The sequence below is a fragment of the Rhizopus delemar genome, genomic scaffold, assembly GCF_000149305.1.
Source record: "Rhizopus delemar RA 99-880 supercont3.4 genomic scaffold, whole genome shotgun sequence".
NCBI classification, from domain to species: Eukaryota; Fungi; Mucoromycota; class Mucoromycetes; order Mucorales; family Rhizopodaceae; genus Rhizopus; species Rhizopus delemar.
The window spans coordinates 2,342,918-2,367,449 of NW_027137830.1; the positions used below are offsets into that span (position 1 = coordinate 2,342,918).

The 24,532-nt window shown below is 34.8% G+C and overlaps 10 protein-coding genes across 10 annotated transcripts; 6 read left to right on the forward strand and 4 right to left on the reverse strand.

Moving 5' to 3' along the window:
• Window positions 1–1,236: 1,236 nt before the first annotated feature.
• RO3G_06372 (uncharacterized protein) lies at window positions 1,237–3,780 on the forward strand (the record flags this gene model as incomplete). Its single annotated transcript, XM_067660962.1, has 11 exons — window positions 1,237–1,357; window positions 1,554–1,654; window positions 1,706–1,921; window positions 1,997–2,298; window positions 2,453–2,526; window positions 2,582–2,745; window positions 2,802–2,945; window positions 2,998–3,141; window positions 3,233–3,374; window positions 3,427–3,532; window positions 3,576–3,780. The coding sequence occupies 11 exons, from the start codon at window positions 1,237–1,239 to the stop codon at window positions 3,778–3,780; spliced, it is 1,719 nt and encodes a 572-aa protein (XP_067517063.1).
• Window positions 3,781–5,666: 1,886 nt separating this feature from the next.
• RO3G_06373 (uncharacterized protein) lies at window positions 5,667–6,068 on the reverse strand (the record flags this gene model as incomplete). Its single annotated transcript, XM_067660963.1, has 1 exon — window positions 5,667–6,068. One exon carries the CDS (start codon window positions 6,066–6,068, stop codon window positions 5,667–5,669), a length of 402 nt encoding a protein of 133 aa, XP_067517064.1.
• Window positions 6,069–7,778: 1,710 nt separating this feature from the next.
• Window positions 7,779–9,146, forward strand: RO3G_06374 (uncharacterized protein; the record flags this gene model as incomplete). The annotated part of the gene is made up of 7 exons (XM_067660964.1): window positions 7,779–7,949; window positions 8,020–8,111; window positions 8,170–8,445; window positions 8,521–8,652; window positions 8,704–8,942; window positions 8,993–9,015; window positions 9,132–9,146. The coding sequence occupies 7 exons, from the start codon at window positions 7,779–7,781 to the stop codon at window positions 9,144–9,146; spliced, it is 948 nt and encodes a 315-aa protein (XP_067517065.1).
• Window positions 9,147–9,749: 603 nt separating this feature from the next.
• RO3G_06375 (uncharacterized protein) lies at window positions 9,750–11,239 on the forward strand (the record flags this gene model as incomplete). The annotated part of the gene is made up of 5 exons (XM_067660965.1): window positions 9,750–9,983; window positions 10,061–10,189; window positions 10,257–10,354; window positions 10,405–10,686; window positions 10,927–11,239. 5 exons carry the CDS (start codon window positions 9,750–9,752, stop codon window positions 11,237–11,239), a joined length of 1,056 nt encoding a protein of 351 aa, XP_067517066.1.
• A 652-nt stretch (window positions 11,240–11,891) lies between these two features.
• On the reverse strand, window positions 11,892–12,525 carry RO3G_06376 (uncharacterized protein; the record flags this gene model as incomplete). The annotated part of the gene is made up of 3 exons (XM_067660966.1): window positions 11,892–11,909; window positions 11,942–12,011; window positions 12,287–12,525. The coding sequence occupies 3 exons, from the start codon at window positions 12,523–12,525 to the stop codon at window positions 11,892–11,894; spliced, it is 327 nt and encodes a 108-aa protein (XP_067517067.1).
• Window positions 12,526–13,641: 1,116 nt separating this feature from the next.
• Window positions 13,642–14,338, forward strand: RO3G_06377 (uncharacterized protein; the record flags this gene model as incomplete). The annotated part of the gene is made up of 2 exons (XM_067660967.1): window positions 13,642–14,086; window positions 14,262–14,338. 2 exons carry the CDS (start codon window positions 13,642–13,644, stop codon window positions 14,336–14,338), a joined length of 522 nt encoding a protein of 173 aa, XP_067517068.1.
• Window positions 14,339–15,762: 1,424 nt separating this feature from the next.
• RO3G_06378 (uncharacterized protein) lies at window positions 15,763–16,674 on the forward strand (the record flags this gene model as incomplete). Its single annotated transcript, XM_067660968.1, has 2 exons — window positions 15,763–16,240; window positions 16,289–16,674. The coding sequence occupies 2 exons, from the start codon at window positions 15,763–15,765 to the stop codon at window positions 16,672–16,674; spliced, it is 864 nt and encodes a 287-aa protein (XP_067517069.1).
• Window positions 16,675–16,839: 165 nt separating this feature from the next.
• Window positions 16,840–17,866, reverse strand: RO3G_06379 (uncharacterized protein; the record flags this gene model as incomplete). Its single annotated transcript, XM_067660969.1, has 4 exons — window positions 16,840–17,459; window positions 17,508–17,612; window positions 17,670–17,801; window positions 17,863–17,866. 4 exons carry the CDS (start codon window positions 17,864–17,866, stop codon window positions 16,840–16,842), a joined length of 861 nt encoding a protein of 286 aa, XP_067517070.1.
• Window positions 17,867–19,196: 1,330 nt separating this feature from the next.
• RO3G_06380 (uncharacterized protein) lies at window positions 19,197–19,868 on the reverse strand (the record flags this gene model as incomplete). Its single annotated transcript, XM_067660970.1, has 1 exon — window positions 19,197–19,868. One exon carries the CDS (start codon window positions 19,866–19,868, stop codon window positions 19,197–19,199), a length of 672 nt encoding a protein of 223 aa, XP_067517071.1.
• Window positions 19,869–22,713: 2,845 nt separating this feature from the next.
• Window positions 22,714–24,295, forward strand: RO3G_06381 (galactokinase; the record flags this gene model as incomplete). The annotated part of the gene is made up of 3 exons (XM_067660971.1): window positions 22,714–22,781; window positions 22,832–23,150; window positions 23,204–24,295. The coding sequence occupies 3 exons, from the start codon at window positions 22,714–22,716 to the stop codon at window positions 24,293–24,295; spliced, it is 1,479 nt and encodes a 492-aa protein (XP_067517072.1).
• Between the last annotated feature and the right edge of the window lie 237 nt (window positions 24,296–24,532).

Here is a 24,532-nt window from a genome sequence, read left to right on the forward strand (position 1 = left end):
AATGTGTAATCCGCGAAGGTTGGAGCACAATTGTTGTAGAGGGAGACAGCGTCACACAGTTACATGGATGAGTTTAAAGCCTGTTGGTTTAGCAGATTAAGAAAATTGCCTGGCAATAGCAGTCAGGCAAGGTTGTGAAGTATTGCGTTTAGACTTAGCAGTCTTAGATAGAGAAGAGAGGCTCTTATATGAGGCGAGAGGGTTACGAGAGAAAGAAGAAACGGTTGGAGATGCGGTGCATCCATATGGGGAAAGTAGGATATCCGTGGTCGACAGCTTCAGAGCAAGGTGATTTTGCAAAGGGGTATTTACTAGTTATAGCTTGCGTATATTAGTACGGGCAGCAGCTAAGTCTGCCTGTAATTTTTGGAGTTGTTTGTTATTGTGGTGCATAGCGAGGGCTTCTAAATAAGATAAAAATCTATAAAAATAATGAAAAGCGAAAAGGCTCTCGACTCTTTTCTTATATTACAGGTATTTCAAATATACATAACAAACGAATTCCAAATCCATTTATATTCTTTTTCTTTTTTAAACATGTTACATGGATAATGCTTAAGGTGAAATACTTGTTTGAATCATGTTGCTAAAGTATTGATTGGCTCATAACTTAGTACATAAGAGTTCAAATACTTGCTAATAATACAATAACAATAGGAGGATTCCCCTCAGTGCCTTACTAGAGAATGAATTTATTATAGTTTTAGAATCTAACTTTAACTGTTTTCCTAATTTAGGCAAAGTCTTTTTTCGATGTTATATAGGAATAACACGGTGTAAAGGCTACGCTTTAACTTTATTTAAAATATGCAGAAATTAAAATTTTGCAAAGGATGTTTAATGTTTTTGGGGCAAATTACACTCGATGATTTTTGTTACATTAGCTTGTTCTATCTTACTTGAATTGTTCTGTTATGTGTTTGTCTGGGCTCTAATTCTGCAAATATATGTAAACCAACTTATCATCTTAGACCTTAAATATCACTAAAAGGAACGGTGTTTTGTCATACATCTTCAACTTTATAACAACTGAAGTATTAGCCAATTTAAAGGAACACATACAAACAAGCATTAAAAAAAAGCAATTTTTTTCATCTGTCATACTTTGATGTAAACAAAAGATTGACAGTCGATTTTAACTTTTTTTATCCCTTTCTTTTTCTTTCTTTCTCTTTTTCTTTCTCTCTCTCTATATATATATTATACACTAACAACCAGATGGAAGAGAATCAGCAAATGATTGCAGATGAACAATATTATTACGGCTGTGATAATTTACCGCATGTTGCTTCACTTCCTGAACATGCTATACCAACTCCTATTGAGCCTGATGTGAATCAATTTGAAATCATCCAGCGTAAAGAAAAAGAACAAATACCTTTAAAAGATCTGTAACTTATGCTTATATGATCAGAAATACCCAATCCAGAGAATGTAAGATGGTCTCCTCAAGAAGACGCGCTTTTATCAGATGCTATTGTAAAAAAAAAAAAAAAAAAAAAAAAATGCAGAAAATGATATATCAAATTTCACACTTTATGAGTAGAAAATAGTCGGTTACGGTAACTGGAATATAATAGCTGATCATGTCAAAACTCGGAATGCTTTACAATGTGAAGACCGAGCCCATCAAATATTTCAAATACAAAGCAAGGTACTACGAATAATAAGTAATATCAATGCATTTAACGTATATTCTATATAGGAAGAAGAGATCCGACTTCCTTCCTTCTCTCAGGTGTCTTCTATGGCCAGTTATCATTTACCCACCAATGAAACGATGCGATTACCGCCTGCGTCAAGCATGGTGCCACAAATCTCTATTTCCCAAAATAATCATCCGAGTCCAGCTTTTTTCACTACGATGGATAATACTAATAATAATATAAATACTAGTAACACTAGTAATGATAATGAACGAGTAAGTAAAATATATATATAAAAAAGAGAACAAAAGCGAGATGAAACCGACTTGTAACTATTTTTATAAAAAAAGGTACTTGATGAGAACGAGATTACAGAAGATGAGAAAAAGGGAAATGCGGAATGGTTCATGGGAAAAGCAGCTAAGACACCCGAAAGATACAAGAGAATCAGAAACCATATTTTGAAATGCTGGCGAGAGACTCGTCCTCGATACCTGACAAAGACAGCAGGTCGCAAAAATTTAGCCGATTGTGGTGATGTGAACGCGGTAGGTAGAATACACAGTTACCTTGAAAGTATCCAGGCTATCAATGTCGATTGCATCACTACCCCTACTGTAAGAAAGCGCCCAGTTCGTAAAAATGAAGATGGGTAAAGTTTATTATTGCTTTATATACACGAAATGTTGAGCATTTATTTTAGTGCAAATAAAAAGAAAAGAAGACCTGGTTATTACTGGTAACAAACAAAGAAGAGAAAAAGGAAAAGCTTTTATTTTAAAGTATTAAGTATTCAACATCTATAGGGAGGAAGTTTATGGTGAAGACAATGATGAGGAAGAAGGCTACAGAGAAAAGGTCGAATATTCTACCAATCGAGGTAATTTATCATTTCTTCTGTCTTTTTTATTGCAAGCTAATTTTTATACACAAAGATGGTAAAGTAAGACCTAAACGAAACGCTCGAAAACGCGAAGGCTTCTATGGTGATAACGGCCGTGTTGGAAACGATAATGACCCATTCACACTTATTCCTGTGGGCTATTATACTCAAGCAAAAGATGCTCCTTTCAAAGTAGAAATAGGTAGTGATGCCTTGGTAAGTGAACTTAAGACATGTTCTTACTGTATTTTAACCATTTTTTCTTATAACAGCTTGTCATGGAATTTCATGCTCATTTGGCTTATACTGAAATTATTGGACTACTTGGTGGTAGATTTTACAAAGATGAAGAGGGCCAAAACAAGTTAAAAGTTGAATACGTATTTCCTTGTCGCAGTACAAGTACTGGTATACAGGTAATATCTTACTAATAGTAAAAAGGAACATTATTTAAACAAATATAAAAAGTGCGAAATGGATCCTGTTTCTGAAATGGCTGCAAGAGAATTATTTGAACAAAAGGGGCTCGATGTCGTTGGTTGGTATCACTCTCACCCTACATTTGAGCCTCAACCAAGTATTCGAGATATCGAAAATCAAACTTCTTATCAAGTAAAAAAAAAAAAAAAAAAAAAAAAAAAAAAAAAAAAAAAAAAAAAAGTGGGAGTCAAAGCTGCCTTTTGATTAATCATTTAAATCGTAGGATTTATTTCGTAATGAAGCATCTGGAGATGAACCATTTATTGGATTCATTATTTCTCCTTATGATCAACAGTATGCAAATGACAGATCTCAAATACAGTGTCTTCATATCAGCAAGAGATGGAGTACAACAAATCAATATCGTACGTGTGTTTATAAAAATAATTTATAATGTGTTATTAAACAATCGATAAGGATTACCCTATGCTTGTATACAGCAAGTTGAACAACAAACACAAGTAAACCAAGGTGTATTTGATGCATTCCTCAATCTTTTGAAAGAATACAAAGATCATGAAAAGTAAGTCTCATGTTAAAATACCATAAACTGATCCATCTTAAAGCAAAATCGATATGACTTTATCATTTGGCAACATGTCACGATTGGATAAGCTTTTATCATCATTAAGAGTACATTTATACATGGATCCTGAAAGCTGTGAAAGATTTTTGGAAAACGTTAAAAATATGGTTCAGGAACATTTTATTACTCAACAAGCTGTACAACCCGTTTCAACGGATAATGTTGTAAAGTCGTTAACTGTCTAAGGGAGACTTGATCAAACAAGCAAAAAAAAGTTATATGCAGTATTTTAAGAATAAAATTCATTATATCTAGTGTAAATGTAATAGCATGTTCCAGTGAGTGAAACAAGCATACCAACTACATTCTATTTGTATATGTTATTTCTCGTATATTGATTCTATATCCATCTTTTTCTTACCATCAATGACATGGGGTTTCTAAATAATAATGTAGCTAAAAAGGCTTGAAGTATTGTCTAACAGAAATAAAAATAAATTATTTTGTATGTAAATCAAGCATTGGTATACCTTATTGACGCTAGTAACAACCAGAGTTAACGGGGATGTATATAAAATGAGCAATACCATGACCACATTGACTGCAAACCCTGTTAGAGAAGTAACGATCTGTAAAGAAGAACAAATATGAGCTCCACAAGTGCAAAAAAAAAAAAAAAAAAAAAAAAAAAAAAAAAAAAGAATACAGACCATTTGTATCCAAAAACCTGTCTCATCCAGGAACCATACTTCGTTTAGCACACTCTTCAATTCACCTGATAAGATCACCAAAGGAGTCAAGGTCGCTAGGGAATGATGGTGTTGTACTGGATCAAGGCCCACACATCGTTTTTAATGCTGTCAAGAATCCCCCAGGGAATTCCAACGAAAACGTGGAATACGTGCAATACTGAACTGCCTATGAAACAATAGTTCAGTTTTTTTGTGTAAACACTAAATACAAGATTACGTTGGATTAAATAAGCTCCATACGGTCATGAATAGAAAGGTGATGCATAGTTGAAACAAAACGGTGAAAAAAGGGTATGGGAATTTGTATTCAGAAGTGGTGAACAACAACTTGTTGAAAAATACAGCCGTGATTGTAATGAGTAAATAAAGAAATGAAAGGCTGCCAACTTTGCTCGTGATCTTCATTGAGTATCTTCCTCCCCCTTTCTTTCCAATGGTAGTTGGTAAGGGTAAGCTTTCCAACATTTTTTTTTACAATTTGATCAAAATGTCGAAAATTTAAAAAAAGATTGCTTACCCTGACCTCAAGGCTGGTTTTGAATACATCATTTTCAACTTAAGTCTGGTCACCCTATAAGCATGATTGCAAAACGCGGTAGTGAAGATATATGCACATTCTCATAAACAATTTTATTAATTCATTTATTGGTTTAAAAACCTTTTATTTTTGTAACTGTATTTAAACTATTTGTTACCTTCTGTTTCAATCATTATAGTCCTCGTAAAAAGACTGAGATAAAAATTTGAGCAGATTTATATGCATTGTTCAAACACTTTTGGTCATATGTAATAGTTATAACAATATATCTATGTAGGGAGTTTATGTAAGCAAAAAACGATTGATTTATAAAATGTTCAACGAAATTACAAAGATGCTCTAAAGGTATCGCTTTACTAGCTTCAATAATTCTTGAATTGGATGTTTTAACATCACTGAACTTACTGCACTTTTTAATAGATCAGAACTGTTCAATTGGATTGAGCTCCAGTGAATAAGAAGAAAGATAAATGTACCTATGGTCCCGGCTTCTTTTATAAATAATTTTTTCTATCTGTTTTGACAAGTGGATCGGCACGTTGTCCATAATCAGATAAAAACATTTTATCGGCTCACACTTGTTCATATATCCAAAGCCCCTTGAGAAACTTAAATAATGGCCAACTGTTGTACCTTTTGACCCTTTTGCTTCTAGAGGGCTTTTTCTCTTTTTATCATCCTAGATCTTCCTCACTTCTAACTGCTGCTTTGGTACACGAGTGCTCAAGTTTACCATACCTACAGATAATATAGTGGCCACTGCCATTTGTCTACTGGGAATTCATTCTATACTCGCTTTCATGTTAATATAGAAGCTAGCTTCATCAATAAAAACCCAATTTTAGCAAAACCATATCTGAATTATTTCACGCGACGAGCCAATCGTAACGTTTTTGGATGGTATCTGAGCTTGCTCTACATAGGACCAAAAAGTAGCTTTCTTAAAAGTAAGGTTACAATTGTCATTCATAAACTCATATAATCTTGATTTCTTGATCTCAAGACTAGCAAACTTGCTGGCAGGCATCTCAACAGCGCCTTGAATGTAGGTGCCTAGGCCATCATCGCAAGACTCAATTAAGCATTGCTTATTCTCTTTCTGTAAATGTGAATTTGGCCTGTTTTGGGTGTTGGTTTTCATTTCAAGAGTAAAAGAGTCTGGATCCTTTTCATAGTTTATCCACCAGGCATAAGCAGTACTTTCTTTGACACCTGATTTAAGAGCCGCAGCCCTAACCGACATTAGACATTAAACTTTGTACTGGAAAAATAGTTTCTTTGTGCCAAAGCCATATGCCATATATTTAGTTAAGTGTTCTACACTTATTTTCATAGTTTTTCCTATTTCTTTTTTGCTTTGTTCCATGTGTATATCGCTGGTGGGAACCTTAGCAGTTTCTTCTAGATAAGGATCAAGGTTAGCTAATTGCTTTTAAGTGTAAGGATCAGGCTTCCCATCAACAATGCCCACTACTTCAGCTTCATTCTTGTCGTAAATACTTCCTTTGTCTTCTCCCTTTAAGGATGTTAGCGATCTCGTTTATTCAGAAAGTGAAATCGTTTCTTTTAACCCGCGAATTGAATAATCATTGCAGATTTTTTTTATTAAATGTTCGTATTTTTATTTATAAAATTCTCAAATTGGCAGTGGGAACCAATGGATATGCTTGCATTCCAAAGAACGATAATCCTCATTGATACTTTGATGGAACTCAGAAAAATCAAATACATTTACAAAATGTCTAAAATCCAAGATTTCCCGTGTACTACAGCTCACATCCATTGGGTTCTAACGTTAACAATTCAATTTATATCACATACGGTTACAGTACATGTAGTACATTAGAATGTTCATAAGAGTAATAGAAAAGCTTTTTACTGATGATAAATCAAGCTGAACATTATCTTTGTATTATGCTTATATCGCCTCATAAGTATCAAGAAAATGTTTTTACAGCAAATTTATGAATCATACATATTCTTTAATTAAAAAAACTTAAGATGCACTAAAATAAATAAAAAACTAATTCGATAGGCATATTGATAAGAACAATAGTAGCCAATTAGTTTCATTTAGAACTTTTTTCTTTTATGACAGTAAAAGATAGTTGGGAAATATTCGCTAGTGTTGCTGCCGTCAAACAGGCCAAGTGCTGTGACTTTTATGGCTTGAAAACAGCTTTATATCAAAGCAAGCATAGGTGGTAATAATCGCGACATTTCATATATCTTTTCTGGCATTTTAGATCGTAGTGACGTGTGTACAACCCCAACAGAACCATTGTTGAACGACATTATTTTTACAGTAATATAAATATCTACAAAAAAATGTTCAAAACTAGGTTTGCTCTATTTCATCATTATTACCATACCACTTTTTATGATTCCAACGATTTTAATGTTAGTGGAATTGACACTACCTCATGTGACTTTTGTTGTAAACTCGACTTTCGTGGAACTTCTTTTGGTATACTTAAAGTCCTATACCAAAGGTAGATAATAATTGTTCTTTTTATGGTGAAGCTGCTGGAACCATTGATTGTCTTTCTGGTTGTACTCGGTTCCTCTCCAATTCGGTAATGAAGAGATTTGAAGACATAGTGTTTGGGGTGCGCGTAGCAAATGAACCATTGTACTTGGCAAATTCCAAAAAAAATTTAAGACCCGTGTTTTCAGATATCTAACTGTGTCTGTGAAATAAATATTTTTATTTATTTTCTTGTTGTTATGGTAGAAACACTTGAAAAGAAAAAAAGCATACCAAGGACAAGTATACCAAAAAGCTACGTTTATTATCAATGGATTATCAATCAACTTGAGAAAAGAAAGTTAGATTATTTTGATTTCTGTGAACAGTCAGGAAAGACAAAATATGAAACAGACCAGGAATATGAATCAATCGTGACCAGACTATCTAAGGAGAAATACAAGTATATGATAGATACTGCAGAAAATGCACAAAAAGAGTTTAATGTATTGTTTATCTTGCAAAATTAAGCTGGTTGAGCGCGTATTGATGTTTTTAATACAGGAACGGCTTGATCCTAGTACTGACTTTTATAAAAAATACACTATCTACTGGGGTAAACGTGACGCTGAAGCTATTGTAGCTGGCATGAAGCTCGTAAGCTATACATAAGCAAACATAGAAAAAAAAAAAGTATATCATTTAACAAAAAGAATATGTATCTTAGTTGTCAGTAAGCAAGTCTGTTGAAAAAGAACAAATAAGCAAAAGTGGATTGGAAAAAATAATAGAATCTGCGGAGAATTTTGCTGATAACAGGTACAAAAAGGGCCTGGAAAATGAAGAAATCAAAGTCCTTTAACATAAAATGAAAAAGATTAGCAAAATGCTCTATTTTAGATATGGAGCATAAAGCTGTTCAGTATATGCTAAAGAGCAAATTTACAAACTATAGCGAATTAATACGAATGAAGGAATTACCAGAATACACTGGAACGGCTTTGTATCAACAATTGCTTTGTTTAATTGAAGCCTGTGACCCTACTCCATCAGAAATCGATAAAAGTTTAAGAACAAAGATAGACTACCCAGAGGAATTTTTCAATGTAAAAGATTTAGACTTTCTAGCTGCAGAAGGTGTTGTACGCCATTTGTAAGATTGATATCGTTTTTTTTTTTTTTTTTTTTTTTTTTTTTTTTTTGCATTGCTTTGCTAACAGATATATAGTTTAGGACTCATGATATCTGAGACAAATCCTCTGTCTACGTCACTGAATGAAAGGACTTGCGCTGCTTGGTCAATTATTCCAGTCATAAATCATTTAATATATGCCTATTTGAGTTACGTTGATGTCAAGTGGTAAAAGAAAATTTGCTATTTTCTTTTTCCTCTTTGACAACTTTATATTAGGATTGAGCCAACGCATCATCAAACAAACAGAACAAAGTGGGATGGGATCATCTGCACGAAGAATACGGATAACATAGTCTGTCTGATGGAGTTTGCCGGGGGAAACACGCCAAAAGACGAAATGAACCATAAAAAGCAAAACAACGATGAATTAAAATTGTATGACGGCATATCTCGACTTTCAAAACAAATCGATACATGCTCTCCTCAGTTTCGAATATTTGTAATAAGAACCATAGGTAGGATATCAACATCAAGAAATTAAGTTAATTTTTCTTTTAAAACATAGGATCAAAGGCTTACTTTGAAAGTGTGAGTATAAAATGCGGTGTTTTGATTCGAATTCGGCATTTTGTTCTTGAATGGCCAAAAAATGCAAGCGAACTACAAGAATTTACAAAGCAATTGCCCAAACTCATGTCTTTTAGGCTTGCTATGTTTGAAGCTATACAATGCTTTTCAAAGATAAAAAAAGAAGCGTAGCTTGATTATGAATAGAATATCCCATCCGGGTTTTTTTTTTATTTTAGTTTTTGCATCAAAGGAACCTTTTTGAATTTTAAAAATACGAAAAAGGTTGGATAGGTTTTAAAATAAAATATTGATAGTGCTTAATGACCTAAAGACTTTGACAAAAATCATTCCTATTTATTTATTCAAACTGTGTAGCTCAAGATAAAGGCTTGAATATGTTCTTGAGATCAGCCACAGAAACAAGTCCGTTCCTGATACCAATAGACAGATGAAGATATTAGAGAAACTGTCCTAGTATGATTTAGGAGTAAAAAGTGTAGAATAGCACCAGAGATATTACGAGGCTCGATATGTATATTGCTCTGTCAACAATATTCATTATTGCTTATTTGAAATGATAAAAAAAAATATATATTATTCGCATAACCTTACCTTTCTTTTTAGACAGCAAGCGCCCATCATTAGCATCAGTTACTGCCAATCAAAGATGATATATTTAAAATTCAGCGAGGATAGATTTCATTTTATTTTTTCTTTTATATTTTTTTTCTTTTATTGTTTTGCAGAAAAAAATGAGTAAGAGAAGAACCAAAGTAGGTGTGCCGTTACCACAAACGCATCCTTACTATGATTGGTTCAAAGAACAACTGCACGCGGAAAAAATGGACTACTTTAGTTTTGTCAAGGAAACAAGAAAATCAAGAGAAGAAACAGACAGAGACTACAAGTACTTGATTGATGTATTGATTAAGGAAAAAGCAAAGTATAAGTTGGATATGGCTTTCGACGCTTTACAAGAGTTTGAGGTATTTCCATATTTATTCCTTTCCTAATGGTTTAAACAAGATGTTTTTTTAAGAGCCGCAATCAACCGGGTACAAAGTTCTATGAGCAGTATACGGACTACTGGAACAAAGTGAAGGAAGAGACGAAAGACGATGTCTGGGTTGATGAGACAGATGAAGATAACCCTACAGAATACTTTTATGATGCTGCCGTGAAATTGGAAAAAGTAAAACTCGTGATACAAGCAAATATGTAGTAACTCATATCTCGTTTTAAACAACAATCAAAATTAGTTGAATAGAAACTTGACTCTTTCTAAAAGACCACATACAAAGCAATTGATTAGTAAAGCTTTGAAAGATATAAGCGAATCTCAATTAGATGGTGATTGGTATGATAAGAAGAGGAAAAATCAAGTTTACATACTGAATCCATGAGTAGGTTATCAGCATACTCAATTCTAGATATGGAGAATAGCGCGGTCAGAAATAGATTAAGGGAATTGGTTGATAAAGACATTTTTGATGAGCTAGAAGCCCTCGGTGTTTTACCTGTTCACGATAGCCCTCCTTCAATTCGAAAAATGCTAGACTTGATTGAAAAAAGCGAACCGCATCCCATAAAAATGGATAGAATGTTGAGAGAGCACATGTCGCTTCCAGACAGTATCTATAAGGATAAATATTACGACTTTCTCTCTGCAGATGGAATTTTACAGCACTTGTAAGTCATTTTATCATCCAATCTTTTCTGGCTACTCACCTTAGCAGTTTAAAACAAATGATTCCTGGCCCAAGTCCTATCACAAAACCTTTACTTGAAAAAACGCTTGCATCTTTGACAATCATTCCTGTGATTAATTTATTGACGAATGCATACTCGGAAAAGATTGATGTTGGATGGTGAGCTTAAAAGTTTGATTTCACTTACAAAGGTGATCTTTTAACCGCCATTTCTTTCTAGGGTTGACGCAATTCATACTGAAACTCAATTGAAGAGATGGAAGGGTTTGATTACAGATGTGAACACTCGTGATATCTTATGCTTGATCAATTTTTCAGGAGGAAATAGGCCAAAGGATAAGAAGGACGCTAAAAAGCATTTCAAGATTGAAGAAGAAGTATATGAAAGGATAGCAATGCTATCAAAAGAAAAATACTCAAAGCTTCCTGGTAGTAGAATCTTTGTGATAAGAACAATTGGTATCTTTCATGATGATTCCTTTTTGTTAGTTGTATTTAATGTCTTTATGAATAGCAAACAAGGCTTATTTTGAAAGTGCTGCTATAGCATACGGTGTTTGGGTGCGTACACGGCATTTTGTTCTTGATTGGCCAGAACACGGCAACGATTTGAAAAATTTTGCAAAGAGCTTGCCAAACTTGTTGGCATTTAAAGATGCTTTGCTTGGAGTCGTACCCTATATTAAAATGGAAACAACTTGAGGAATTGAAAAGATTTTTATAGTCTTTAATAGTTACATAGATATTAAAAGGCGATTTTATTTTGTATTGAATTAAAAAGGATCTCACTTGGAAGATGTTTTTTATGTTAAACAAATCATGCGAAAGCGCAAATGATGAAGATTAAGGATAGACGCGCTTGAGCGTTACAATGAGAGACAGTAGAGAAGAATAAATACATGGCGCATATTTCTAATAAAGTGGCAATCTTTATAAATTCGCTTTGCTGTATTACAAATCAAGCTAGAATGTTTTTTATAGCGTATGACTGATTGGAAGACACTAAAAAGCTCAAATCAGTGGATATTGAATAATATACAGAATTACAAAACTTTTTTAATCCTATCCCACTGATTGCCTCCATTTGAATTCTCCCGCGATACAAGGCTGCATGGCATCCATTCAACAACATCTGTACGTGAGCGATACAGTCAAGAACATTGAGTAAAGGACAAGGCGTATGTCTCAAGGAAAGAGCTCTTTCTGTCAATTTTATAGTCATACATGAAGCTTACATTAGAACATTTGGTCATGTTGTTACAGCCAATTTCGACAAGGAGCTTGTGGTTCCCGAAAAGTGCAACTCTATTTGACAACCTTATTTAAGCTTTTCTGCTCCGACTATCGCCTCTGTTCTGTTCCGTGGCAGACTGTTCTTCAAAAAAAAAAAAAAAAAAAAAAAAAAAAAAACGGGATCCTAAATTAACCACTTGATATGTTTACAAAGTCATCGGGCGTTTTTTAATTCTACTGTCAAGTTGGATAGATGAGATAATTTCTCCATGTTGAAGCGTTACAGAGCCTATGTATATTTTCCTCTTGAATCATTTTCTATCGAAACTGGTAAGACTAATTTTTACGTGTAGAGTATGTCTCTCGGAGCCCACTTGATTGTATTTTTGGGAGATTGTGGCACTGACGACCAAATCTCAAGGCTCAAGTGAGGCTGATAATAGAGCAAACAAAAGACCATAAAGCTTTTTGATTGCTGTGAGTGATTGGATCTTGTTGTGACAGCAATATGAAGACATTTTGTGTTAGCCCAATGAGCACCAGTGGAATGAAATGAAGGGGGTTGCGGTGTGATATACCAAATCATTTATTATAAATGAAGTTTGACTATTGGATTCATGTTGTGAGCACAATCACCGTATTTGTGTATGACATGAGTCTCAGCACGGAAAAACAACGTTTGATTGGTATACAAAAGAAGGAAATCACTGTTTACAGCTTCAAACTGACAAATGATGTATGGTCACTGACCACTGTATGCTTTGATTATACAATAAAGAGCACTCTGCGACATTTTAGATCAAGAAGCTGTCAGGAACATAAGTCATCAAGAACAGCTATTGTCAGTGGTGTCTATGCTGTATCCTGATTTGATAAGCTCATGTTGAGAGCTTACTCAAGATCTTCAAGGGCTCAGTGAAATGGACATGAGAATTAGTTGTATGAATATAACGTGTTTCTATAGAAGGCAGCTATTATTTGAACTATTTTTACCTATCTGGCAAGTCATTTGAGTAAATACGCTGATAAAAGATGATACAAATAAGAGCAGTGATAAACAAATAACATATCACTGCGATGGGGAGAGAGTGTGTGTGTGTGATGAAGAATACATGTCAATAAAACGATACCATTGTCCTTTTTTCTTTGATTAGCATGCTACAGGGCTACATTGCGGTAAGTATAGGTTCATTTAAGAGACGGATGATTACAACTTGTTTAATGACAATGAATATTCTCTGTCATTCCACTGTGATTTTCATACTATTTTTAGAATGTGTTTGTAAACAGAGCAGGCTCACAGCCTTAAAAGCTTTTTTTAATATGATAATGAACCTTGACATTCAAAGGGAGTTACTCTTATCACTGATATGTCAAATATGGCTAAGGGTTATGCTTGAGCAATCTATTTTTATCCTTTCAACCTTCATGAAAAGCACAAACAGAGGACTTGTCGACATATAAATAGCCCTCTTTTTCTTGATTCATATTATATTAAACAAGGTATCGACCATCAGATTTGTAATGATTAAAATGAAAAAGATGCGATGATGATACTGAGCCCATTTAAATACATTAGGTCAAAATGATCCCATTTGATAATCCTGCTCTTCTGTTCCTAATACAAGTAGGCTCTAGTCTTTTCTATATTGCACTCTATGGAATCTACGAAGAGCTTTTAACAATTCAGAAAAGACAAAAAATGCAAGCTCCAATAGGATCAGACACACAGAAAGAAGAACAAGATTACACACGTGAGCTGAAGCATGCGATTGGGTCAAGTGCCAGAACAGAAGTTATGAACCGATGGTTACTTAGATTTACAAACCTTTTGGCAGGAAAGCTAGGTCTGAACACGACAGACATGAATCAATTCATGAAGATCAACACAAGCGGTGGTACTGCCTCTAGATCTGAATTGGTTTGGTTCTACTATTATCGACTTGGACTGGATGCTGAACAGACATTGAGATTGACTGATTTCAGTGAACTTTTACGAAAAGCAAGAGAACTCGCACCGGCTGCTGAATCCGAGGTACCAGCAGATGGAGTATTGATACCTATTGATGCCAGTGATGCGAACTTGGAGACTAAAAACATGCGAAAATTACTGAAATCAGCACATACGGTCTGTCGTACGCGTGGACGTAAACCGATTGTGCCAACGATTGAGATGTACGTGAGAAGTATTTGGGTGTTTTTTTGCGCACCCCATCTATTTATCCACAGTGCTGCTAAAGCCATTCAAGCCGTCCTCTACCGCCTGCTCCTGGGCTTTCCTTTCCGACAGTGCAGGATCGCACCTAATGCATTTTATTATAGAAATGGACAGATATCCCTTGGAAACTATGGAGACTTGTGTCTGCCTTTGGCCACTGCTTACACAGACAGACATCTGAAGATTGATAAGGATTTCGTGTTGCGAAAACCAGTGAGAGATGATCGATATATTTCCAGCCAACAGAACGAAGACCTTTACTCGCTCACGTCATTTTTTCAAAATGTATTTCAATCGATACGATCCCTTGTTTTACTGGCTGTGTTTATTCCTTTTCCGGGCTATTGGTATTCTGTGGGAGAGACAGATGTGATTCCATTCTTTACGATCTTTGTGATGTTTTCAATCTTTTTGACATCAAGTCTAGTGCCAACATTTAAAACAAATTTATCGATTTATATACCAAATGAAGATGAAGAGGATGTGAAGAAGACATTCAAGATTCGATTGGCAGAATGTTTGGAAAGGAGTGGAGAGAGGCTAGTATACTTTTTACTGTATGCTCTACTATATTATCCGATCATTGTTATTCTTATGAATCATTCATCCAATACAATCTTGTGGAAACTGAATCTGATGTTTAGTTTATTGATTGCTGTGGATGGTGTGTTCAATAGAAATCATCGTCCAAGTTCTCTCTTTGGTATTTGTTTTTTCGCTGTCTTTATTTCTTTGATGATGATCAGTTGTAAAGAAGTTGAAGTGAATGATCCTATTCGATTCATCTCTATTCTTTAAATAAACATATAGTGACTTTAGACCTTTGATCTCTAATTTATATTCGGATGTTTACCGAATTCTCCAACCCATCCTCTTGACGGAACTTGTAAATTCAAAGTCCATACCAACTGATCACATCCACTTTACCCCATGACTCATCCTGAAGATAGACACAAAGCCACGTGTGATGAAAAGATGACCCTTGACACTGTTTATATTAAAAATGACATGTAATGTTTATGGGCTGTGGTGAACATTCGATATTTTTTTTTTTTATTGTTAAATCTATTCTGACATTGAATTCATTCCGAAATTAAAAAAAAGGGGGTTCTCTTTTATTTTTCTTTTATAATCCATTGCTTATCTTGAATATGCAACATAAAAGCCTGTTTATTCTTTATTTTCATCAAGTGACAAAGCCAAGTTTTATTGACAAGAAATAAGTTCAAACAACACATATTCTTTAGTGTTACTTGACATGCATTATTTTTTTAAAAAAAAAAAATTCATTCGTATCACTCCTCTCTCTCTCTCTCCTTCTCCGATTAACAAAAGAAATAATAAAAAAAAAAAAATAGTCAAAAGCCAACTTTACTCTGTTGGTTTTATCACTCGACAAGAAGAATAAATCTTTTTAAAAAAGGCAAGATTTCTTTATGAAACCAAAATATTTATAATTCCTTTGAGAAAATGTTGCAACAAGTCAAGAAGAGTGTAAACAAAGTCGGTGATGAATCACAAGATTTTTTTTTTTAAAATGTGTAACACGCATCAAATAAATAGGATCTTCTTTCCCACTTTCTTTCTTTATCTCTTTTTTTAACTATGATTCGTATTCAAACCATTTTGAGTACAGAACGTTTATGGATGCCTATTCATGTTCACTACAACTATGGCACGGTGGATGATGAATTACCAGTGTCAATAGAAGAATCACTGGTGTTTACAGAAGAACCACCCTCTTTGGTGATAACAGAAGAACATGTGGAACATCTTATTGAACAAGAAATGATTGAGCCTGAATCTGTCGTGTTGGAAGAAGAAGTAAAAGATGAACCCAATGAAACAGCAAGTGAAATCAAAGTAGAATCTGCAATGACAAGTGAAATCAAGATAGAATCCGTGACAAGTGAAATCAAAGCAGAGCCTGTGACTAGTGAAATCAAAGCAGAGTCTGTGACTAGTGAAATCAAAGCAGAGTCTGTGACCAGTGAAATCGAGATAGAATCTGTGACAAGTGAAAAAGAAGAGCAAGAATGGACTGTACAAGAAGAACAAGTGGAAATCATAAAAGAAAAAAGAGGTAATAAAGAAAGAATAAAGAAAGTGAGATATTAAATTGATTTGATAGTATTTGAAAAGGAAGAACAACTTCCTTTGACAATCACGATCGATTCAAATACAGCAGTCAGTGTGAGTGATAAGAGTAGTATCGAAAACAAGTCCAAAGAAGACAAGACGGTTGATCTCAGCCTGGACATGCTCATTTCGGATGATCCAGTGACAAGTGAAGAAGAACTGTCACCGATCAATCCATCCATCATCTCTTCCTCTTCTTCTTTCTCACCCATCACGCCTACTTCGGTAGAATCTCCTCTTGAAAACCAACTGAAATCAAGTCCCACCAGAAATTCCTTGTTTCGTAGAGAAACAAACAAGTTGAATCATAAAAGAAGAAGTCTCACCAAAAAGTTAAAAAATGTCCTTGTTCATTCAAACAAGAAAATATCCCTTTAATCTCTCATACCCCCCTCTCTCTCTCTCTCTTCTTATTTTATCCTTTTTATTATTTATCAGATAAATTATTAATAACCAAAAAAAAAAAAATAAACGAATAAATAGTTACAAATCCGAATCCTATTTTTATTCATCAAAGAAAAAAAAAAAAAAAAACCATGGATTTCAAATATTAGAAGAAAATTGTATAAGATTTTCACCTGTCAGGACATTTTTAGGAGAAGGTGTGTAGACATGATTGGCTGTGTCGGTGGTAGAAGTGGAAGAAGTAGAAGTGGAAGTAGAAGGAAGCAAGAGGGTGGTGTGTTGTAAAGATGAAACAGACTGAATGGTGTTCAGTGTGGTTCCATTGGCTTGAGCCACCTTACAATCTTTATGAGCCAATAGGAGTGTCTTTAGATTGATCACTTCTTCTCTAAGCAGGGTCGCTTGATTCTGCAGTTGTTCGTTATCTGTTGCCAAGAACTCGACTCTGTGCTGCAAGTCGGTTAACCACTGCTTCTTTCTTTGTCTGCATTTCAGTGCGGCTATTCTGTTTCTTTCCAAGAATTGACGTCGTTGTTCATCCATCGGCTCGGTTGAGGACGTGGTCGACTTGCGTCTGCCACCCGCCGCTTTTTGACGTTTGTTGGTTCCATATTTGGGTAAAGACCCTTCTGTGTAACGTCTGCCTTGAGTAGTAACACTCTCTTGTTCTTTTGGTGTGTCATCACTGCCGTTGGGTAAAAATGAATGTGTGTCGTAAATGATCGGAAGACTAGCTCGGTGATTTGAATTGATTGAGCCTGTGATCATCATTAATTCCTCCGACATCATCTTCTTTCTCTCCTTACCTGGCATATATTGTTGGGTGGTGTAAGAAGGAAATTGTTCAAATACGTTTTGTTGATAACTTAAACCTTCCATCGTACTCGTTGCTGGTCCACAACCCACCATTACTATACAAAAAGAAATAGTTCAATAAAAGGGTGTGTGGGAAAAATATAAAGTGTTACAGTTATTATTATTTTCACTGCTTTGTTCTGAAGGTATCAAATTATACATGGAAGGATCATCTAAAAGCTGTTGTGTATCCAAAAACTGTTCTTCTGGTGAAATTTCATCTCGAATACTACTACTACTATTATCTAATCATAGACTATCAACTACTATTATCATTATTCTCTATTCATCTTTTCTATTTTTTACCCATAATTATTTTTATACAAAAAAAGAAAAGAGAGAGAAAAAAAAAATATATAAAATATTTATTTTTGATAAATAAAATTAAAAAAAAAATAATCTAAACTCTTTTGTATGGCTGAAATAAGAATAACACCGACAAAGTGGCATAGAGAACGATTCTTCACCCCCCCCCATCAAACGGGTTTTGAATCTATTTTAGTCAATTGAATGCAGTATGCACTCTAAGGTAACTATTAAAATCTTTCAATCAAGTGATGATGTTAGCATACAGTGAATAAGAACCATAAAGAGCTTCATCCACACATCATCTTCATGACGGCCTTTATAGAATCAGTGGCGCCATCCTTGACTCTGAAAGGTTCGGAAAAATACAGTAAAAAAGAACCGCATTAATGCAAAGTGTGGAAATAAATCGATTTGTGTCTCCGCTTTTCAAATCCAGTTTAATCGTCTTGTTGAGACCATGATACACCCTTAAATCATGCAGTTTATCTCTGAATCGTTTTCTATTTCCTGTCTAATCTAGCAAACCAACCGTAAATTTCAATGTTTAATTCATAATTTGTTGAATGAGGTTAAATATGCATTCAATCAAAACAAGGAGTGACACTTCTTTTACTGTTCATGACAGTACATCAAGAATCACTTGGCATCTGACAGAATCAATCATCTCTTTCACACAACAATAACAAAAAAAAAAAAAAAAAAAAAAAACTTTTTTAAAAAGCACGATCATTCTCTCTCTCTCTCTTTCTCTTTCTCTTTCTCTCTCTCTCTCTTTCTGTGTGTGTGTGTGTGTGTGTGTGTGTGTTGAGATCGCGACCAATGTTTCTGTTCACTTGATCATTTGCTTTTTTCACACAATGATTGTATTCTATATCAATCGATCACTGATTGGACCCAGTGGACATTTTCTGTAAGGCCTTTCTTATCAACCGCAAACATAAACATTTCTTTATCAAACATCCAATAGACAACACGCATCACGATGTCATCTTTCTTTCTGTACTGCAGCAAAGTTCTTTCTAAAATCCACCATCAAAAAAAAAAAAAAAAAAAAAATAGATACTCACTCGGTTTTGTTTATTTTTTTTTTGGGGGGGGGGCAAGTAAAATACTATAAAAATGTTTATTAATCATTAAAGCAGACTATAGGTAAGAATGCTCAAACTACTTTAATCATCTTAGAATCTATTTAAATCATCTTTAGCCTTGACCCACTGTCTTTCCTTTACTGTACAATAAATAGATGGGATATAAAATGAATAAATAAAAAAAGACTTCAAGTGAATGTGTGTGTGTATGTGGGAGGAGGTACGTAATTTACAAATTGATATTTAATTGTTGTCCAATTCATCTAAGCTTGAAGGAACGGTTGGTATTTGAGGTCTTTGTCTGGTCTGTAATACAGCAAATAAATCATCCAGGACTTGTTCATTATCTTCACTTGGCACAAACTCATTATTGGTCAATCCAAACTCATTATCCAAAAATGGATCAAACGCAAATTCAAAATCCACTGTATTATGATGGCCACCCTGCCAGAATCCAATGTTGACCATCGGTGGTGCGAATTGAGGATAGTTTTGTACTGCGATAGTGTGATTATTTGCCAGTGGTTCATTTTCATCATTTTGAAAACCAGTTGAAAGATCCTTTGGGGTTGTTTCTTGCTCACTTGTTATAGTTGGTATCGACAGTGATTGTTCTTGCTTCTCTTGACCGCCTGTTAGTGCTACAATTTGACGTTCTAATTCAGATACTCTTTCACGTAGTTGACTATTCTCTTGCCTTAGTTGATTTAATTCTAATTGTGTTTCCTTGACTTCATTAGCCTTTGTCTCTAATTCTTTTATATATTGATCTCTTCTTTGACGAAAAGCCTTTTGAGCTGCTCGGTTTTGTGCTGCTCTTTTCGAAGGAATAACGACCCGTGAGTTCTTTCGGGCGAGATCAACTTCGGGAAGTGGAGGTGAGGTTGAGCCTGGTGGTTGTGGTCGAGAAATCATAAAGTGAAAGGGATCCTGTCTACGCTCTAATCTATTATTCAGTCTTTATCAAATAAGACAAAAGAGCAAAATACCTTGTAATACTTTCCATGCTGGAATATTGTTATTACTTTCATGATGATTGATGTGATTCATGTACACTAAAATGAAAAATAAACATGTCAGTCAACAGTCCATTCAGAATACAATAAAATAATTAACCTATTTTTTTTTTTTAAAAAAAAATGAAGGAAAGATATAAACAGCAAAGAGAGAAAGGAAAAAAAAAAAAAAAAAAAAAAAAAAAAAAGATGAAAAAAAGAAAGTGAGGGTGAGTGTGTGAATAGCAACGGAAAAGGTTTTATTCTCCCCCATATTTCATATAATTTACGCTCAGCCATGGAACCAGGGTGATGGTTTCAAATCAACTGAAATACAAGTTTATGCAAAGGAATGATATAGAAAAGCCTTCTTTCTTATCCATCGACTTGTTGCTCTCTTTGCTACCTTCATTTCAATAAACGCATTTCAATCAGGTACACAGTGTCACATGACGGATCATTAAATATGTCAGTGAATACCTTTTTATTGTGCTCTAAAACATTGTAAAACAGCAGTCTTTGATCCTTTTCTTATTCTTTAGAGCAAACTATACATGGCCATGAATACAAGCCATTATCATAAGCCATTCAATGACAAGACCCTATCCTTTTTAGCTCTGTCATCTCTTCAACTTTTATTATCTGTTTCTCTTCATTACAGTGTTTTCCCGATCTGTTATGGTGATCATGTGTAACTGGGGTATTCCTTGCTTGTCCTAATAAAGAAAAAGTAAACTTTTTGGACCCTGTCATGGACAATCACATAACGCCCGATAATCTGACAGCAAACGATTCTATTTTCTAGTAAAAAAAAACAATCTTGAAATTAGGTATTTATATGATTCAACTTTCATGAAATATCTGAATGAGTGTCATCATCAAACATAAAAGTAGCATCAGCAATTCAAAGATACAATATGTATTCTATGTGTAAGGGCCTTGATCCTTTTTTATATGAATCAGTTATTTATAAAAGAATGCTCAACATCTAACCTGTCAAAGAAAGACAAAACGCTCAAGAGTTTTATAGTACAATTAGATAAAACCATAGATGGAGGAGAACAGTAGGATTATAGAGTGCCCCTTTCATGGACAAACGATGCACTGATCGCCCGTTTGTTTGCTCTTGTCAACAAACAATGATGTAGACTCCTTTTTGCATAGTGTATGTCACAAAAATAGAGGAACCAAGGAAAAAGACAAATTGAACCGAACAGAGTTATTTTATAAAGCCTGATTGTTTACAACACAAACACTCTTTGATGTTTAAAGACATGAATTTATTCAAATAAAAGCAGACAAGGTTCGTATTCTCAGCCTGCTGTTGTCCATGTCAAGGTAAATTTGTATAACATTCAGTGTATCATAAACTCTATTTAGCTAGAACTCTTGTACATATCTGAATCCTTACCCTACTTCATATTTCTTTTATTATTTTTATCCTATTCATCCAGTACATTTTCTATGGTAACATCAGATGTATTTACACACTTTTCTCCATGTTTAGTGCACTGTGCTCTTGGCTTTGATCAGCGAATGATAATGATAGAGCAAGGTTATCAGGGACCAGTCTGTTTATTCAGTTCAAATATACATGTGAGGAAGATTTACATTGAAATTCTTAAATTTGGAAAGTTTCTTTACGAAGCAGCAACCCTAATTATTATTTTAAACAACGGGCTCATCAACTATTCTTTCAATAGTTCAAATTGGCTCTTTTAAACGAAATCTCACATGTCCCCTTTTCACTCCAACAATTTAGATCCTAAAGACTCATCAGATCATTCATCCTGTTCACACTAAACTTTTGTGGCTTCATTGAGTCTGTGAATTATAAGGATAACGATGGATAATAAAGAGTTGCTGATCAAAGGCAATGCTCGGTTTCAAAACAGATTTACAAATTAGAGATCACTTTGGCTAAAAGGTCCTTCATTCATGGTCTTAGAAGGAATAATAGGTTTTTCTACCGATTAAACTGGTTGTACAGAATAATTCCAGCTCATAAAGAAAACAACTTGTCATGCAATCTGCCTGAAACAGAACACAGTGTGCTCTTGATATGCATTCAAAAATGAGAGTTATAAACACCAGCGTTTGAAGATACTTGTCAAACTTAAAGAGCCCAATTACAGTTTGATATTTCTATGCTTTTTCTAATCGTTACATACTCTACAGTTGCGATAAATATACAACCTATGCTTTTTTTTTACTGTCAGCCTTGTGTCGCTTATTCGATTTATTTGTGAATCGTTGAGCTTAGTTGTTACAAGATTTAGGAAGAACATTTGATTGGATCAATCATCAGTCAATCTTTTGCTTATTATTACAGACTTTGTATTAATCGTATTAAATGACTCTGAGATGATTTGATTTTAGATGGACCGGATTCACATGAAACACAAAAAGATTCTACAAGTAAATCCTTGTTTCATTGTAAACTTCCTCTAAAAGAATAAGGGAAACGCGTGTTATTATTATTTATTGGCATTCAATCAGTAAAAAATAACGAATGATTCAAAAAGTCATTTTTCAAGTGAACCCGGTCCACACGAGTGAATATCTAAACAACTTCCCGACTTTTACCTGAATTGAATAAAAAAAAAATAAAGTTACCAAAAAGGGAAATTAAAATGTTTATATAAGCAACAAAGTCACATCCCGCCTAAATCTTTACTTTTATAGTCAGGTTCATCTGGCTATTTAAACCTTTTTTTTTTTGGATTCTTCCTAAATTATTATTCTTTTTTTTTATAAAAAAAAATATGTCTTCTGTACCTTCTTTTAAAACACTTGATAGCATTTATGATCCTAATGCTGTCCCAAAGCAAAGGTACCTTTACATATAAAAAAAAATGAGGTGTTATTAACTTTGGTGAATAGTAAAAGATATAAACACTTGGTTGAAGAATTCGAAAGAGTTCATGGTCGCAAACCTGAATTCATCGTTCGATCACCTGGTCGTGTGAATCTGATTGGTGAACATATCGATTACTGTGGTTTTGGTGTTCTTCCGATGGCTATTGAACGTGATGTAGTCATTGCTGGTGCTGTCACAGAAGAAGATACAAAAGTTCGTATTGCGAACGTGAATGACAAAAAATATCCTGCTAGAGAATTTGATTATGAAGGTAAAGAAAAGGTTATTACGATCGATTCTACCAAGTTGGAGTGGTCCAACTATTTCAAGTGTGGTTATAAGGTATTTTTAAAAAAAAAGAGAGAAAAGGGTATGCAAACTCACGTTGTTTAAAGGGAATGCTCGAAAAATTCCAATTGGACAAGCCCAAAGGTCTTTACTTGCTTGTTGATGGCACAGTTCCTGCTGGCGGTGGACTTTCTTCTTCAGCTGCCTTTGTCTGTGCTTCAGCTCTTGCTGTAGTAACAGCCAACAAGTTGAGTATCTCCAAGACCGAATTGACCGAGATTGCTATTGTTGCCGAACGTAATGTGGGTGTCAACTCTGGCGGCATGGATCAAAGTGCTTCTGTTTTGTCTGAAAAAGATTTCGCTCTTCATGTTGAGTTTGTGCCCAAGTTGACGACCTCATCCGTTCCTTTACCCAAGACCAACCCCAACTTGGCCTTTATCATCGCCAACACGCTCGTCACGGCTGATAAGTTTGTCACTGCTCCTCGTAACTACAACCTTCGTGTGGTAGAGACCCGTATGGCTGCATCTTTTCTTGCCAAAGCGCTTGGTTTGCCTGAAGCTGAGACGCTCAAAGAAGTCTATGATCTGTATTTTAAGGAGCCCTCCTCTTTGACCGAAAAGGAAAAGTTTTCTATCCTTCTCACAAAGGCCCTCGAGCTCTTTCCTGAAGATTCGACTAATGGGAAAGGATACACTCTTGAAGAGGTATCCAAGCTCCTCGGTTTGTCACTGGAACAAGTACAAGAAAAATACATGTCTCGTTTCCGAGTAGAGACAGACTATTACCGTCTTGTGCACCGTACAAAGCACGTCTTGACCGAAGCCTCTCGTGTCACTGAATTTGGTGCGATTTGTAAAGAGAGTCATGATGAAGCAACATTGAAGGCACTGGGTGATCTTATGAACGCCTCGCAAAAGTCTTGTTCTGAAGATTTCATGTGCTCCTGCCCTGAAATTGAAGAGGTATGTGAGATTGCTCGCAAGAATGGGTCACTTGGATCAAGATTGAGTGGTGCTGGTTGGGGAGGAAGTACGGTTCATCTGACTACAGAGGATAATGTGCCTCATTTGATCTTGGCACTCAAGAATGAATTCTATCGCAAGGTTTATCCTGACCTCTCTGAAGAAGAGCTTGAGGCTGCTATCATTGCAACCAAACCTTGTTCTGGTGCTGCTGTTTTTACTGGTTTTTAAATGAAATGAATTTGAAGAATGACGCTGTGTATATATATTTTTTTTTACGACATAAAACCTTGTTATTAAAAAAGTTGTTTTTGTACTCCACTTTAAAATGGAGAGAGGACTTGATGTAACATGCTTATTTATCTGAGATCAAATGCTTTATACAAATACTACCCTTCTCCTTTTTTGAGCACAAATCTCTGAGACGAATTTTCATAGACAGTCAAATGTTTGTCATGCAAAAAATCA